General features: G+C 45.0%; 1 protein-coding gene across 4 annotated transcripts in view; it reads right to left on the bottom strand.

Moving 5' to 3' along the window:
• LOC111141081 (actin binding LIM protein family member 3) overlaps positions 1–18,460 on the bottom strand; it is a 108,704-nt gene that overhangs the window by 66,203 nt on the left and 24,041 nt on the right. For all 4 annotated transcript variants that reach the window (XM_022493416.1, XM_022493415.1, XM_022493414.1 and 1 more), the window contains exon 3: positions 4,877–5,014. In XM_022493416.1, the coding sequence (XP_022349124.1) occupies positions 4,877–5,014 (138 nt within the window). The remainder of the gene's footprint in view (positions 1–4,876; positions 5,015–18,460) is intronic.

An 18,460-nucleotide genomic window follows, 5' to 3' on the forward strand; every position in this document is an offset into this window, starting at 1 on the left:
CTTATTTTGAGCTAATTATTATGTATGGTGTGAGGAAGGAATCCAACTTCATTTTTTTGGTTGTTTTTTTACATATGTATGTCCAGTTTTCCTAGCACCATTTGTTGAAGACTCTTCTTTCCCCATAGAATTGTCTTGGTAGCTTTGCTGACAATCACCTGACCATAAACCTAAGGGTTTATTTCTGCTCTCTCAATTCTATTGATCTATATGTCTATTCATGTGCTAATACCACATTGTCTTATCTACTGTAGCTTTGTAGTAAGTTTTGAAAATGGGAAGTTTGAGTCCTCCAGCTTTGTTCTTTTTTTTTTTTTCCAGAAATGCTTTGGCTACTCTATGTCCTCTGCAATTCCATATTAATCTCACAATCAGCTTGTCAATTTCTTCAAGGAAGTCAGCTGAGATTTTTATGGGCATTGTATACGCTATGAACAGAATATTGTTCTGCCCCAGATTTGTATTTTGAAGCCCTAACTCCCAGTGTCATGGTATTTGTGTAGGGGCCTTGAGGAGATACTTAGGTTTAGATGAGGTTATAAGGGTGGGACCCTTATCATGAGATTAGTGCCCTTTTTAGAAGAGACACCAGCCAGCTTGCCATCTCTCTCTCCCTCTCTCTTTCTCTTTCTCTTTCTGACATGTGAGAGCACAGAAAGAAGATGGCTATCTGCAAGCCAAGAAGGGAACTCTCACCAGAACCCAACCATGCTGACACCTTGATCTTGGACTTCCGGCCTCTGGAACTGTGATAAGATAAATTTCTGTTCAAGCTACTCAACCTACAGTATTTTATTGTGGAAACCTGAGCTGAGTAAGAGAGCATCAGATCTGTGGGTTAGTCTGAAGAATACTGCCATCTTGACAATATTAAGACTTCTGATCCATGAACACGAGATTTCATTTATTTAGATCTTCTTTAATATTTCTTTTCAGAGTATAAATTTTATACTTTCGTTAAATTTATTCCTATGTATTTTATTTTTGATGCTATTACAAATAAATCATTTCTTAATTTTATTTTCAGATCATTCATTGTAAATGTATAGAAATTCAATTGATTTTGGCATACTGATCTTTCACCCCCCAAACCCTGATGAACTTAGTTGTTATTTCTAATAGCTTTTTAGTGCATTCCTTAGGATTTGCTATTTATGAGATCATGTCATGTGCATATAGAAATAACTTTACTCTTACTTTTTCAATCTGGATGGCTTTTACTTCATTTTCTTACGTAACTGACCCAATAGAAGCCTATGGTACAGAGTTGAATGGAAGTAGTAAGAGCAAACATCCTTTTGCTACTTTTGACTTTACAGGAAGGCAGGCACGCAGGCAGTCTTTCACCATTAAATATGATGTTAGCTATAGGTTTGTTTGGTTCTTGAGAAATATTTTTGCTGAACACATAATTCTAAATTTACAGTTATTTCTTTTAGTATATACAGGTATTACCCCACTGGTCTCTGGCTTCCTTGTTGCTACTAACAGATCAGCTGTCAGTCTACTTACCATTCATAGGCAGATGATCTATTTCTTCTCTCTGGCTGTTCTTAAAATTGTCTTTTGTCTTTGGTGATCTGTGGTTTCACTCTGATGATGTATGTAAGTGGAGTTCTTTTATATTTTTCTACTGGGATTTATTAAGTTTCTGGATCCAAGGATTTGTGTCTTTGCATGGTTCTAGAACATTCACAGCTGTCATGTCTCCAAATATCCTCCCACTCATGTATTCAATTACATATCTCTAGAACTCTGATTGAATATATGTCAAATCTTTCCACTATTTTCTCCATGCATAAATTTCTCTTTTATTTTTACCTCCTTCTTATATTTCTGAACCAAATGTATATATCTATTTCTTGGCTAAATCCTACAGTTCATTAATTCTTTCTTCAGCAACATCTAATCTGCTATATAATCCATACACTGACTTTTAAATTTCAAATATTATTTGTTTTTATTTCTAAAATTTTGTTTCTTTTTCAAATCTGCTGTGCTACTTGCTATAATGTTTCTGTTCTTGTTCTTTTTTTAAATGGCTCTTCTTACCTATTTAAATGTATTGTATGTAGTCATTTTATAATGTCAGAAAATGCCAACTTATGAAGTCTTTGAGGTTCTGATTCTTCTCTTCTTTGTTTCTGTGGTGTTCTACCCCCAGTATGATTTGTGTATTTTTGACCGTGAGTTACTCATTTGACTAATAATGTTACATGTGGGAGTTCTTTGAGTCCTGGAGTAAAGCTGAGTTCCTCCAAAGAGGAATATCACTTGTTTCTGCCATATGCCAAGTATAGGATGACTTTCTTTTAAATTCTGTTTCACCTTTTTAAATATTTATGCCAAATATATAGCATGAATATAGAACATGAACCCATGTTAAGGGTGGATTATGGGTAGACATTTTGATACAAGTTTTATTCTCCTCTACCCAGTGCCAAAGTTGGTACAGAAAAGGTTCCTTGCTGTCTCCTCCTCCAGTTTATTTCTCACCCACCCATACATTGAAAGTAAGATTTTCATAGGGGAAAATCTCAGCTTTACTCAGAGGTCTCCTATTAGATTCCTACTTAGACCAGGCTCTAGCCTCTACTTCCTATGTCTCTGTCATCTATGCAGCCATCAAGGCAAAAGCTCAAGGTTGCCAAGGTTGAGCATAAACTATCAGGATTAAATCTTGCACTGGCAGGCACACGACGATTTCTGCTTTAACTTTTGTTGTTTGTTTTTTTTTTTAACCTCTGTGGGTTCTTTCATTTCATGTCAGCACAGTAGTACATGGTAAAAGAACTGTAAGAAATATTCATAGAGATTTTAATTTTTTCAAATGAAGCTATTTAAGGTAACTATAACTGTTACTGCTGGAAACAAAAATTCTTTCATTTCTTTCACTTCTAAGCAAGTTGACATTGAAAACAGTCAGAAAAGTAAATCTATTTTTTTTTCCTTAAAATCTCCATGAAAAGATGTTTTCCAACCTCCCTGTGGTTGGTTGTCAAAATGTCCAAATTCTTCCTTTTTCTGTATTCACACCCTTGAAGTCTGCAAATCCTCCCACCAAGGGCAAGGTTTATTTCTTCATGATCTTGAACCTGGGTCAGCCCCTTGACTTGTTTTGGCCAATGGGACATTGGCAGGTATGACATAAGCTGAGGCTTAAGAAGGTCTTGCTTTCCGAAGCTTGCTCCCTGGCTGTGCTTGGAACTCTGAGACCACCATGCAAATGAGTCCAAGCCAGCCTACTGGAGGATAAGAAGCCAGATGCAGGCACTCAGCCCGACAGCCTGCCAACCACTGCCAGCTGACCCAGCAATAGCATCATGATGAGGTGAGTGGAGACAAGGAGAGCCAGCTCAGCCTGGGAGAACTGCCCTGCCAACCCAGAGAATCATGAGCTAAAACAAAAAATTACCTAAAACTATTAAATTTTGGTCTAAACAGAGGGTAACTAATAGACTTTCTTAAGAATACGATTGCATAGTCCTAGCTCAAGCCTCCTTAGAACAATTCTACTGTTTTTACCCTTTGTCCTGCCCCAGCTTCTGGGGATGTAGAAATGGTCACTCGCCAGGACACTTTTGCAAGTCAGCTTACACTAAAGGGGTGTGCCAAGCCTCAATCTGGAATTCAAATCACATCAATTAAAATATATTCCATATATGCTTCCACTAAAAACATTAGGACATATGAATATGTCATTTATTTGCTCAATGCAGAGTCTATTGAGATCCTGAGAAAGAAATCCAGAATTTTTCTCAGTGGCAGGGAAAGTCAATCTCAGACACATAAGACTGAGGTTGGACGCAGTTATTAAAATGAAAAGATCTGAGGTTTCAATTGATCTTAAATTCAATATATGTCAATGCCGTGAAGCAGCTCCTCCAGAGGTCAATTCAACGTCAATCGTATTAACAGAAATGGTGCCCTTGCTCTGTCTGCCAGACTTTGGGAACCGTGGTCTGTTCTGGGCACTATGCTTTAAGAATGATAGTGACAGACCAGAATGGATCAAGGAAGAAGACTCCAAGATGATACAAGTTGGAATCCTTTCACATGAAGCTCAAGGTGAGGGCCCACAATGTCATCAGGGCTGGGGAGACTTGGCTGCAAATATGTGAGCACCAGCCCCAGGGAACAGCACACATGAAGGACTTGTCACACTTCGTGAGAACAAATCTAGAACCAGCAGGTGCAAATTACTGGTTTGGGCTCAAACATTTCCCAAACCCACGGGGCCATCCAACCTCAGAATGGCTGCTCTGGGGAAGAGAAAGCCTGGATGAGGAGTTCAAGGTGGAAGCTGGAGAGGCATCTGTCAGGGACCACAGCGGAGGGACGGCTGCCCTGCCCGGGCCAGAGGGCTCCCGGGCTCTTTCAGCAGAGTCCTACTTTCTTCTTGCTGCTAATTATCCTGCTTGTTTAGGAACTTGTAGTTTTTAAGAGGTAACCCAACATCCATCTGCTCCCAAATTATAGACCTCAGTGAAGTCATAATGTACCTTCTCCCCTGTTAAGCCTCACTTTTGAGGACTGGTCATAGAAGAGGGGCTCATCTCAGAGCCCCACTCTTTCATTCACTCTCAAATTGGTTTAGAGGCACGAGACAGGAGACTTTCCAGATGTTTAGGTAAAACTTGCAGGATTGCTTTTTTCCTTCTGGGTCAGTACTGCCATTCTGAGATCCCCAGCTTCCCTCCCTCCCCCACGTCCAGAATTTTCCCTCCCACTTCCCTCCCTACTGCCCAAGGGAGAATTCTCATAAAGGCTCAAGGAGAGTTTCTCTAGAGGTAGCTCAACTGCCTGTATTTTTTCTGTCTGCCCCCGTGGCATGTCCTGCCATCTGACAAGGGAGCTGGGAGCCTGGGCTTCCTACCTTGGCAGGTGAAGCATCTGATGTGAAAGTGGTTGTTGTGGACACGGACCACTTCTCCTTTGCAGGTGTCTCCACAGCGGTAGCACTGGATGACATTGGAGCTGCCTCGGGGATTGTAAGGATTCTGCTGATAAGGAACTGTAGGAAGAAACAAAGAGATCACTATCCAGAAGGCCTGTCTCCTTTACAAACTCTGTTACAAGACATTATCATAATCCTAACTGGGAGAAAAAGCAGAACATGTGCAGGTAATTAGCCAAGTACCTTCAATACATCAGCAGGCCGCATATGCCAAGCTAAGTCATCATGGAGATGTGAGTCCATGAATCTCCTTAAGCAGGCAAAGACTTATGAGTGAGCATAAGCTTTCCTTGCCATAATAGAGGTCAAATTTATAGAAGAACTAAAGTAAAGTACAAAAGTAAAGTAAAGAAGAACTAAAAGTAAAGTAAAAGAAGAAGTAGAGTATTTCAAGGTAAATGATTCAGAAATAACAGTTCTTGGGTGATTCTGGATCAAAACCAGGACTTCTCAAGAGAATTTCTTCTCAAGATCCCAGACTTCTCAAGAGAATTTGGTTCTTGCAGTTGACGCGGGTCTCAAAGAAATGGGCGACTGACCCTACCTCCAACGGGCTTGGAGCAAAGCAAGTGACATTCTTCTCTCTGGGCCTCTAGTTTTTTACGTCTATAAAATGAGGGTGGTCAATGGTAGTATGAGTTTTGTACAAAAGAGGCATAAAGGGGTGGTACTCTAGTTGGAAGGAGGTTGGAGAGAGGACTCATCTGAGTGGCACTTTCCGTAACACTGAGAAAATGTCAAAAGTATATAATTAAGAAAAGAAATCTGGTAGAGATTATGAAGGGCCTATGGTCATTGAGGTTGGGCACTTGACGATACTGTATAGAGCTACTATCCTATAGGTCTATTCTCTTGCCCAGACTCTCCATGGCCATGTTTCCAGAACTCCTGTCCCTGAGATATACTTTGCTTGGCCACTCTAAAATCTGGCCTCTGGTATTTAATATTAGTAGGCACCTGCTTAGAATAAAAAAATTCAGGGTTGGGAGGGATACTGCCAGCTCTCAGGTCCAACCTCATTATGTATAAGCTACTGAGATAACTTTGCCAATGAGGAACCAGATCTTCTCTCTTGTAAGAAGCCCCTGGGGAGATTGGGAGAGATCTCCTCAATTCTTCAATTCTCAAAGTTGAAGCAGCAGTCCCAAATCTTTTGCTCATACTCTATTAGGAGGAAGCTCACTCTTGTCCTGGCTATAAAGGTGACCACCTGATTGGAGGGGAATTGATGTTTACCATTTAGACATGCAGGCTTACTGCCTAAATTTTGAATAAGTTTATTATAAATTAATCTGGACTCACATGAACCTTGAACTGCAAAGGAATTTACAAAATACTTGCTTCAGGGCTTCTTGACCTAGTGTGGTCATGGTTAATGGGTGTTCACTGAAATTTAAATCTTTTATTCTAGGCACAAGGAAGGATGGCACATGGTGTCTTGCTTGGCAATGAAAAGTGAATGGAAATCATGTGTGTCACTTTCAACTGGAGCCAGCCAGTTTGTGATCTGCCATATTGCCTTTTCCATAACCCAGCAACCAGGGATATCCCAGATGGTGTGCCGGATGCATCAGCTCGGATCCCTGATTGAGCCCTGGAATGCAGATCCAAGACTAACCCAGGACAAACATCTATGGTGAGCAGGGAGTAATTTTTGTTGTCATGACCTTGTTACTGCAGTGTATCTGGATGGATATGCCTGGGATCTAATATTTCTAATTAAATATAAAATTTGGTATTATGTACATTATGCTACAGCTCTCTTCAGATTCTCAAAGATGGCCTCCAAAACTGATCTTAGCTGCCTTCCTCCTTTTAAAGACAAGTAACAGGAAAACAGGATTTCCTTTTTCTTTCTTTCTTTCTTTCTTTTTTTTTAAGATTTTATTTATTTGGGAGAGAGAGAGAGGAGAGAGATTGAGAGAACGAGTGGGATGAGGGGCAGAGGAAGAAGCAGACTCCCTGCAGAGCAGGGAGCCTGATACGGAACTTGATCCCAGGACCCTGAGATCATGACCTGAGCCGAAGGCAGACACTTAACTGACTGGGCCACCCAGGCACCATGGACTTTCAATTATCTCCCACTTACAGGTCTCCTGAGTCCCCCTTGTGCTATAGGGCAAGAAGCTGGTTACTGAGCCCTGAAAGTGGTGCATCTGACAACTTTGCTGTCTGAGGCGGGAGAATAATATCCTTCTCAGAATCTTTGTCTCGAGGAGTCCCTGCCCCTTATTCAACTTTTCTGCTGTCTTAAATTTAAGACAAAATGTAGTGAGTTAGCTAGTTAACTAAATCATTAATTAACTCACTAAATGGGTTAATACACACGAAGCATTTCAAAAAGTGCATGAAGTGTTCCACAAATGCTCACCGGTACCATGACCATCACACCCGCCCCACAGCTCGAAGCAATCCTTCCCCACCCCCAGAATGTCCATAACCATTCATCCCATCTCCCCTTCTGCTTTCTTTGCTTTGTGCTCACCACCCCTGGAAAATATTTCACTCTTCCCTCTCTTCTACCAGTTCGTGAGAAAGGTATCTGAACAGTGTGCGGATCCACGATTGTTGAGGGAAACAAAACTGTGAGTCTGAAAATCAAGTAAGAACTAACAGGATAATCATCACCGACAGCAATGAGAAGTCTGAAAAGTACCCAAAAGCCCCCCTGCCCCAGAATCACTGCCCGAATTCTCATTTACCTTTTCTAATTTAACCTGCCTTATTGCTTGAGAACCAACTTCTACGATCAATTAGATTTTCCCCTGATTTGATTTTCTGGGGGAAATTGACTTGGGATCATGGTTTTCAGTCAAGACTCAGTCTTTTTTTTTTTTTTTTTAAAGATTTTATTTATTTATTTGACAGATCACAGGTAGGCAGAGAGGCAGGCAGAGAGAGAGGAGGAGAAGCAGGCTCCCTGCTGAGCAGAAAGCCTGACTCGGGGCTCGATCCCAGGACCCTGGGATCATGACCTGAGCTGAAGGCAGAGGCTTAACCCACTGAGCCACCCAGATGCCCCAAGACTCAGTCTTTGACCCACTCAGATAAAAAGATGTAAAATCTGGGGGAGGGGACAGATTAGGAAAATGGGTTTTCTGGGCACAGAGTTAGTGATGACCCCCTCCCCCAACTCTGCTGCTTTCCTCAGGATAAGAGTGCTCCTTTGGTGCTGCTGACTGTGGCTGGAAACCCACAAGCGTCTGATGTTTGTAAATCGTCCCACAAATAGAAATGCAGGCCTCGTTTGTGTGAGTTCTTCCAGATTGCTGATGTAAACTGTGATTATAAAAGGGCAGCAGTGTAGCAAGATTTGAGTTTACAGACATGTGAAGATTTTCCTTATCTAGATAATGCCAACAGGAGCTCTAGGGGTCAGGGGAAGGTAGGCTGAGCTGTGCCATATCAGCTCTTGCCTTGAAAGCTACCTCGTTCCCAACAAGATCTTGTATCTTTGGGTAATTAAGTCAATGACATAATCAAACCATACTCTGTGTGTGTGGAAGGTGCCATTTCTTCCCACCAATCTCTACCCACCCTCCCCCAAAGCACTGGAATTTTATTGCTGATTTTCTGCTGGTTATTATTTCCACGAATTTTGATCTCAGAAAGAACTAGAAGCTAGTCACATGATTTATAACATTTGTCTTATGTACAAATGTCTCTTTAATTCCAGATTGACTTGTACTTGTATTTTGAACTACCTGTCCTTGACAGCAACATTTTAGAGAAGACATGAGCCTCAAAGGACATTAGCTCGGATGACTTGTGAAATAATCCATGAAGTTATGAAGTTTAGAGACCTGGATCATGGGATATGTTTCTAAAACATGGCCAGGAAAGGGCACATAGGAGGGACATTGGCAGTGACAGTCTGTAAGGAGTGCTGTCCAACAGATTTCTGAGTACAGAAATGTTCAATATTTACACTGTCCAAAATAATAGTTACTAGCCCTATGTGGCTGTTGAACATTTGAAACATGGCTAGTGTGACTGAGGGACTGAATTTTTAATTTTATCTCATTTTAATTAATATAAATTTACATTTAAGTAGCCACATGTGGCTAGTGGTACCATTACTGGACATTTCAACTTTATAGATCCATAAACAGAAAACCAGGCATTGAGACTGGGGAAAGAAGAAATGAACTCTGCTGGAACCCTACTTAAATAAAAATAACATGTGCAAATTAATTCGGGTATACCACCTCAGACTTAAATTATTCCTTTTCATCCTTGAAGAGTTTTAAAGTTGTACTCAAAAGCAGTTTGCAATCTGAACCAATTACACACACAGTCACCCATCCTGAATTTGACCTAGAAACAAAAGATTCCGAGCAATGCGATAAATATTAATTTTGTAAAAAGTCACAATTTTTCAGGTACTGCGAGACTGAACAATCTTAATTTTTCCAAGACTAGAAGCAAAGAGGTCAATTGGCAATGGCTGTCAGTATACTTTCTTAAGACAGAAAATCAGCCCAGTCAGCACCTGTGAGATGAAAAATGAAGGGTTGGCTGCAATTGCACTAATGGGTATTTACCCCAAAGATACAGATGCAGTGAAAAGAAGGGTCATCTGAACCCCAATGTTCATAGCAGCAATGGCCACAGTCACCAAACTGGAAAGAACCAAGATGCCCTTCAACGGACAAATGGATGAAGAAGATATGGTCCATATATACAATGGAGTATTATGCCTCCATCAGAAAGGATGAATACCCAACTTTTGTATCAACATGGACGGGACTGGAAGAGATTATGCTGAGTGAAATAAGTCAAGCAGAGAGAGTCAATTATCATAGGGTTTCGCTTACTTGTGGAGCGTAAGGAATAACACGGAGGACATTGGGAGAAGGACAGGAAAAGTGAATTGGGGGAAATCAGAGGGGGAGACGAAACATGAGAGTCTGTGGACTCTGAGAAACAAACTGAGGGTTTTCGAGGGGAGGAGTGGGGGAGGTTAGGTGAGCCTGGTGGTGGGTATTATGGAGGACACATATTGCATGGAGCACTGGGTGTGGTGCAGAAACAATGAATCTTGGAACACTGAAAAAATAAAATTAAATTAAAAAAATAAAAATAAAAATGTTATTTGTGCAGGTAAAAAAAAGAAAAGTGAAGGGTCTGAAACAGACACGCAGCAGACCTTTAGTTCTAAGAGAAAATACAACTTAATTCCACAACTAAATTTCCAAGTAAAGCTCTTCCCAAATGTGACAGAGATAATTTAAAAGTGTGGGAGCACAGCCACAAATTAGAAGGGGAGGGGCACGTGAGTCAGAGGAGCTAGAAATGTTCCCGCACCCCGCTTTCCTCCCCGGGGGGCTGTTGTTCCTGTCTCAGGAGTTTCTCATCGAGGAGCCCCAGCCGGCCTGAGTTCCGGTTCTCTCTCCGCTGTTACCTGCTTTGACCATCTTGGACGCGCCCTCCTCCGCAGTCACTGAGGATGAGATGGGACAAAATGATTTACGAAATCCCCTCCAATTAAAAGCTGGTTCTGGCTCTGTGTGTCCTTCTCTGTGCCTCTTCTGCCCTCCACACACTCCCTTCTCTCCATTAACTGGTCTCACCCTTTAACTCCCGGGTGCTGCCATTCGATTACTCTCTTTTAAGAGCCGGTCACGGCATGCTTCCCCTCTCACAGACAACGTGACCTAAGTTATGCTCCCCTCACCGATGTGGTGCCTGCACAGTTAGTCCTTCCCCCTCTGAGGGTGGCCTGACCTTGTAGAAAGAGACGTGCCTCTGTTCTAATCGCGTCATCTTTAAACTCGTCTTTAGGAGGTAGAAGCACCTATGGTGTCCTGGGGCATAATTAAAAGAGTGACAAAGCTGTCTTGGAGACAACAGAACCACTGTGAAAAATGGCTGGAAGTGTAATAGAAACAGTGCGGCTTCTGCCTGAACAGTGCAACATCACGTAGAGAGAATCATCCAGCTCCAAAATGAGCTCGCAACCGCCCCGGGCCCCGGGAAGCAGCCGGGCGCCACAGCTGTCACACGTCGGCAACTCACGGCTTCATTAGGGCCGAAAGTACCCTGAGTGTGTTCACAGGTATTTGCTAAGCACGGAGGAGGAGACCCGACTGTGGATCCAGGCATTTCACAGGTGGAAAGCAGTCTGCCTGATAGGTTAGGGTGGGGTCTGTGGACAATAGTCCCTGGTCCTTTACGACATGACCTTGAGTTTGGTTTTGGAGTTGAACCGGGATCTGCAACCCTGATCCCGTCTCCTGGGGAAAGGCGGCAGTGACAGGGGATCCCTGCGTTGACAGGCACCCGGTGCAGGGGTTCGGGGTGTGGATGCTTGAGTCAGGGGGGCTGAGTTGGTATTCTAGCTCTGCTGCCTGCCGGCTGTTGTGACCTTGAACAAGTTAAGTGCATGATGACGCCTGTCTCAGTTTGCTCAACTCTAGAGTGGGAACAACTCAGGTCAGCTGTGAGTATTAAATCGCTTCAGTTATATAAAAGTGCTTGGGACACTGCTTGGGCTTAGCGAATCTAAGCAAAAATTATTATTAAAGGCTCTCTGAAGTCACGCACCCCCACCTCAACTCAGTGCGGGAATTGTTTCTGAATTGCCCCTTGCCACTCGCCCCGGGTTTGGCTCAAATATCGTCAAATCTGTTTTGGGGCCCGTCCAACTTGGGCAAAGGTTTTCTGGTTGTCCCTCCCTGCGGCCGCTCAGGAAGAGAAGCACCAGCTGCAGCCGGTTCACCCCCTTAAAGCAACCTCTTCTTTCTGCCCCCATCCCTGAGCTTTCTGTTGATGGGTTTCTGTGGGCTGCAGAGGTGGGTGGCTGACACGCTTTTGATGTATCCTGCTGAGGAATGTGTGAATTGGGTGTTTCCTGTTGTGGGAAACAGAGGCTATGATCTATGTTTTCCTGGGGCGGTGTATTTTGGGCACATCTGCTGTTTCCAGGGGGATGTGTTGGTGTGTCAGTTGTGTGTGCATACTTAGAAGAGATGGGTGATTTGTTTTCTGAAAACTCTGCTAGGGAGACCGTGAGAGCTGCTTTTGGTAACCCCTAAGGGCCCCGCGTGTATCATCTCATTGTGTCATGACATCTATGCTCATCGTGCGAATCCCTGGAACCCATCAGAGCTCCCTGGGCTGAGAGGTCACCTAATACAGAGATTGTGAGCATCGTGAGGGCAGGGACCACGGTGTCCTGTCTGTCTCTGCACTGTCCGTGCCAGGTCTGTAAAGGCTCAGTAACTACTTGATGGTAAATACAAGACCGAGTAAGATGAGTCCCATGGTTTCATTTAGCAAATGAGAAGGCTGAGGCCCGGAGGGAGATGGAGAGAACTTGGGCGTGCCGCATGTCAGTGTCTGAGGGTGTGTGTTCTAGGATAACAGGATAAAAGAGAGCGCAACCTGCAGCGTGGCCCACGGGTCACAGACAGGTGGGGGAGGGAGTTCACAGTAGAATATGCTTCCATCAGTCTGGAGTCGTGCTGAGGCTTAGCATTAGCCTAGGTGGGCTGGGAGTGGGGATGGGGGGTCCAAGGTCCAAGATGTAGAAGGATGAGGAGGGAGCTCGGAATGAAGCCATGCATGAAGAAACAACAGGGGCGAACGCCCAAGGAAAGGTCTGGAAGGATAAGAGAGCGTATTTGCAGAGTGGTTACTCTGTCAGGAACTGGGCTCAGCAGTGTACATATGCCATCTCACTGAGTTCTCATAATTCGGGGAGGGGGGTGATATTATTATCCCTATTTTACAGATGGGGAAACGGAGGCCCAAAGAGCTGAGGTCACTTGCTCACAGCCATATCATTAGTAAATGGCAGAAGGACCTGAACTTAGGCAGCTCTCACCACGAAGCTCTACTGCTGGCCACACAGAAGGGCCAAGAGGGGTTCCCTTTGGGGAGGGAGTGGGCTTGGGGGAGGCTACGGGGGATCTACTATCCCCCCCCGCAGTAATCATCCATCCATTACCCGGCTGACTTAAGATACGTACATAAATTCCACACAGGTTGAGGAATAATGTTTGTGGGGTACAGACCAGGAAACCAGGCGCAGTGACTGAGCATCTGTGGCTGAAGGTGAGGATGAAGGGGCTGTGATGGCTGCCCCCAGGGCGAGGGGATGGCCACCTGGAGTCACTTCTGTGGCTCAGGACAGACGGCCTGGGAGGTGTGCGTGTGGGGCTCCCTGGAGGGGCAGCTCAGCAGGTGCTGGCAGCTGGCGCTGGGAAGAGGCAGGAGCCCTCTGGGGATCCCCGGGTCCCTGCCCAGGTGGCCTGGCCTGGCCACACTTTCCCGTGTCAGCAGGTCAGGAACGTCAGTAACACAGCCTGTGACCCCAAGACGCTCTTGTCAAACCTTCGCCGCCACAGAAACCCTTTCCCAGCCTCTCTCTCTGCCAGGCTCGGCAGTGTGCTCCGTGGTCAGGGAGTGCGGCTGGCAGCAGGGCTCGAGCAGACGGACTTGCTAGACCCAGCCGGGCCCCTTAGCACGGCCAGGGCCCTGGAGGGGCGGGGCGGTGGGGGGGCAAGGCCCGACCCACAGCCGCAGCTGGAAGGTATTCTTCATGTGAGAGTGGGGTCCCTCACTGAAATGGGAACAGCGTATTTGTTATTGATTTGGTGAATTCAGAAAGCTGGTCCAGATCCGGAGTCAAAGAATTAGGTTTCCCCTTATTTCTATGTTCATCTTATGATTGTTTAAAAAAAAAAAAAAAAAAAAATATATATATATATATATATATATATATATAAAAAAAAAGAAGAGACTGTGTATTTCTGATTGAAGTCAATAAAACACTGTACGATTAAAAAAAAAAAAAACGAGAAAAGCCCTCAATTCTTTAAGTCAGAGTGGTTCCTCTTTCAAGATAAGCAGAAACTAAGTGGCAGGCAGTCTGCACCTCCGTTCCCCTCTTCACTGGGGGGTCTGGTCCAGGGCTCAGCCCAGCGGGGGCAGCATGGGCCTCTTTTCTAAGGACTCAAATAGATCTGTGTTCTCATTTCTTTCCCTGAGATTCTCCTCCCCACCTCTGGGCCAGGGAATCATTTTTTGTTAGCTGGGGGTAAAGGAGCCCTTTCTGCCCTATCTAATTTATACTTTCTCTAGAATATTTAGCTTTGTAATGGATCCTTCCTGTTTTGAGGGCACAGACTTGAAACTCAAAAGCCAGGAAGCGACCTCTTTTTGTCTCTGCCTTCTGCTGCCCATCCTGGCCCTGAGGCCTCCCTCCCTGAATAGAGGGGGAAGGATGAAGACGGCGGCTGAAGGAAATACCAGTTAATATTTCAAGAATATCATCTCGCTACACTGGGGCCATGAGTTTTGAAAATCTAATCTAGAGACCTAGGTATGAATGGCTGAGGGTCTGTTGAGCCCTGACGGAGAAGGGGAAACTACCTAGCGAATCTGGCATTTTTCCCACTGGGGTTGCCTCCTGTCAGCAAACACCAAAGTCTCTTGTCACACTGCTGACTCTCTTCCTCACTACCTTTACCAAGTCCCCAGTCAGGGACACTGAGGGGCTATAAGAGGAGCCCAATACGAACACAAATTGGGCAATTACTTTGTGCCATGCCCCTTGGGCTTCATACCTCCCAACTCACTGAATTCTCTCAGCCCCAGGAGACAGATACCATGGGATCCCTCTTCTATCTATGGGCAATCTGAGGCCCAGGGAGGTTTGTTAATTTGCCTGAAGTCCCATCACATGTAAAGGTCGGAGCTAGGGTTGAGGCAGGCACTGTAGATCTAGAAGAGATTTGCCCAGGGGATATTTCCAGCTGGGCTTCCTTCTGCCCAGTGTATCCTGAGGGAAAGAGGGGGACCTGCCCAAGCATCGCCAGCAGGCAGCATGGGGCTGCCTTGCACTGGGACCTTGACACACCTTTTCCAGCATCTCTACAGCTTTTTGGGAATACGATTTGGGTTTCCTCTGGGGTCCTGGAAGCCATGTTGGAAGTAGAGGGACTCCAGGAAGCCAGTGATTGTCTGTGCTCTGAGTGACTCTGTCCCTTGGCCTGTGAGCCGGAGGTTTGAACACTTATACAATGTTTGCTTCCTGAGGCTGGCAGGCCATCAGGCTCTGAGACACCGTTGAGAAATGCAAGAAACATCAGCTCCCCTTGACTTACGGGTTTTTAGCGGAAGACACACAGAAAACATCTCGTCTAGAGGTTTCTTTTTCGTTTTCCTTTTTGGTTTTTTTGGAAGCTTCAAACATTTCCTTGAAATGCTGAAATGGCCTCCAGGTTGTACAGATTCCATCGTAAACCATGCTCGGAATGCAAACATCCGGTCCCCTGGCGGGCATTCGGGGACAGCCGCCAGACCAGGGGATGTTTGCACTGCATGGGGCTACCAGACACGCTTTACTTGGGCAGCCTGGTGTTTGTTTCTGAGCCTTCCAGAACACCATGGTTCCTACCTCTTCCTTTCTGCCTCACCCCTGGCCAACTTCTCTCCCTCACAATCAGGCACCTGAAGGTACGGGTGTCGCGGTTCCCCCCTGGGGCCCATAGAGCTTCTATAATTGAAGAGGCGGAGGGCCTGATACGGACTTACTTATGACCCTCTCTCTCTCCAAGCTGGCCCCCAGCTCCCTCTCCCACACAAGCACACCTTTACAGCCCTGAGGCGCAGAGAGGGGCTGAACCTGCTCAGCGTCCCCACCATGCTGGCCACACTAGGACCAGCAGAGAAATGCTCTGGCTTCAGATTGGGCAGGTTGCCTGAGAGGACGCCAGAATGACGGCCAAGTGACACAAGTTAGGGAATTCTCAAAGTCATTCCAAGCAGCCTCAGCACTCAGAGGGCAGAGGTCCCCCAGAGACCCCTCTTTGGTGTCCAGAGTGCTTGTTCCATTGCTCCACGTTCTATAGGGATCTCCTGGATGACTTTTGCTCCGTCCATTCACCCGCAGGCATGATTGCTCCAAGAGCATCCCCCCAACCCGAAATCTGCGCTATCAGTCAGGTCCCCCTCTCCCCAGGCTGACGGGATGGCTCACATCCTATCACTGTGTCCCATCTCCTCCCTCCTTCTGTCTTGCTCTTTCCCTCGATTTCCTTTTCCCTTTCTCCCTTCCCTTCCTTCCTCTGTCCTACCAGGATTTTGGTTAACCCCTGGCTCTTCCTTGAGAGGGGGATGTAGGAGTCCTCAGGCAGGACACGCCCCATTCCTGAGTCACTGTTTTCCCATCTACAAAGGAAAAGGCTTGCATTCTTGGATCTCTCACTTTGCTTTCAGATCCAATAATCTATGCATACTAAACAAGGTTGCAACACAAAATGCCTTCAGGGGCCAGGCAGGTAATGTTAGTGGATAATCAATCCTAGGGGATGAAACTAAGGAGGCTGGCTCACCTAAAGGAAGAAGAAGCTGCTGGGCCCCAGGGGATTTCTGCCCTGCAAAGGCACGTGAAGGTCCCCAAAAGGCTTGTCTGTGGGAGTGTATTCTGCCCGTGGGCCACCAGTTTGGGATCTCTGCATCCAGACAGATAGATGACCACAAAGTCACTTCCAATTACCATCTGAGAAGTCACGTGCTCACCATATGCCTGTAGGATCTGGAAGAACAGAATATTCCTAAAATGAGGTCTTGCAGAGCCCCAGGCTGGATAAAGGAGTGCCACAGAAGCCTGTCACTCTCAAGGTCTCTATGACATTACTCAGGGACAGGCAAAGGTTTTCAAGGTTTTTTTGACTGTGAATCACTAGGCGAAATTAATTTTGCAGAATGACCCAGGACACAAATACGTGAAACAAAAGTTTCCCAGACAAAACTTCTTTTTAGTAGGCATGATGTGTCCTGGTATTTTTTCTATTTCTATTCTCTTTAATAGCTCATGCCATTTCATTAAAAAATGTTGTCTGCAACCCAATAATATGTATAAGATCAAAAGGGAAAAGAATGATAAAGATCCTTCTAGGTTTGCCCTGCCCCATACGGTAGTCATTCTTTATATGTGGCTATTCAAATTAAAATTAAGTAAAATTAAAAATCCCATTTCTCAATCACACTAGCCACATTTCAAGTCCTCGATGGCCAGCATGTGGCAAGTGGCAATTATATTGGATAGCACAGAAATAAAACATTTTCATTAGTGCAGAAAGCTCTATTAGACATCCTCATCTACAAAAAGCCTCACAGTTTTGTCACTGAGGAGACCAAGGCCCACGGCCCTTCAGAGAGATGCATTTGAAATTGTGGATGAAAGGGTTGGGGACAAATGGTTGTAGCCTCCTAGATGTCTTCCAATGTCACAAGAGGAATTAGGATGAAGAGTGGCCCCTTGCATATTTATCCTCATGACAAGACCCACAACTCAAAGGCCACATCCTTCAGTCTACACCCAAGGTTGTGGATCAGAACCTTAACCCTCACGGAAAAACAAAAGCAAATTTTCATTGCCATCCATGAAATTTATGGAGTGGGTTCTGGGAACTGGAGAGAGAACCAGTTATGGAACCTGTCAAATCTGGGCTCAAATCCAGACTTTCTCTCATAGGCTGTATGAGATTGAGCTGAATGCCATGTCACTGGGCCTTAGCTTCCCGATCTGTAAAATGGGAATAATATATTTGCCTTTTAGAAGTTCTGAATGGGGCAGAAGTGGTGTACACATAGTGCTTTTCTTTTCTTTTTCATGTTTTATTTATTTATTTGAGAGAGGCAGAGCATAAGCGGGGGAGAGGGAAAGGGAGAAGCAGACTCCCCACTGAGCACAGAGCCTGATGCAGGGCTCCATCCCAGGATGCTGGGATCATCACCTGAGCTAAAGGCAGATGCTTAACCGACTGAACCACCCAGGTGCCCCGACATAACGCCTTTCTTCAAGGTAGTGCTTTTTGCCCCATCACCTGCTACGTTGCAAGTGCTACGCCCAAGCCCATTGTAATGACATGATTGTGATAATGGTAGCAGCAGTAATGATAACAAAATGAAGCTAAATATTGTGGCAGTGTAAGACTAAACTAAATACACCTCCCACTCCAAAGGAAATTCCAGGATGGAGGAGGGAAGATTTTTTTTTTTTTAATTACCTTTTTAATGTTCCACCCAGTCCTGGAACTAGTAAGTGCTCCATTCATACTTGCCAAATGAATGAATAGTGGTAACACATAGTCCCTAAGTGCTACAGTCTCAGGGAGAGTTTGGTAAGAGAATCAGAGAGGTCCAAAAATGGAGTAACATTTTTAAAAATTCTTTTTTTTTTTTAAGATTCATTTATGAGAGAGAGAGAGAGAGAGAAAACACTAGTGGGGGGAGAGGCAGAGGGAGAGGGAGAGAGAATTCGCAAGCAGACTCCCCACTGAGTGCAGTGCCCAAGGCGGGGCTCTATCCTGGGACCCTGAGATCATGACCTGAGTGGAAATCAAGAGTCCCTGCCTCAACCGACTGAGCCACCCAGGCACAAGCGAATTATTTCTGATGGAAAAGGGGAGGAGAGACAAAGAACACAACTGGAGGAGGCACCATTTTGTATTTGCCAGTAGGCTGTCGACACATGATACCTGGGATGAA

The sequence above is a fragment of the Enhydra lutris genome, unplaced genomic scaffold (genome assembly GCF_002288905.1).
Source record: "Enhydra lutris kenyoni isolate GAN:26980312 unplaced genomic scaffold, ASM228890v2 scaffoldscaffold5, whole genome shotgun sequence".
NCBI classification, from domain to species: domain Eukaryota; kingdom Metazoa; phylum Chordata; class Mammalia; order Carnivora; family Mustelidae; genus Enhydra; species Enhydra lutris.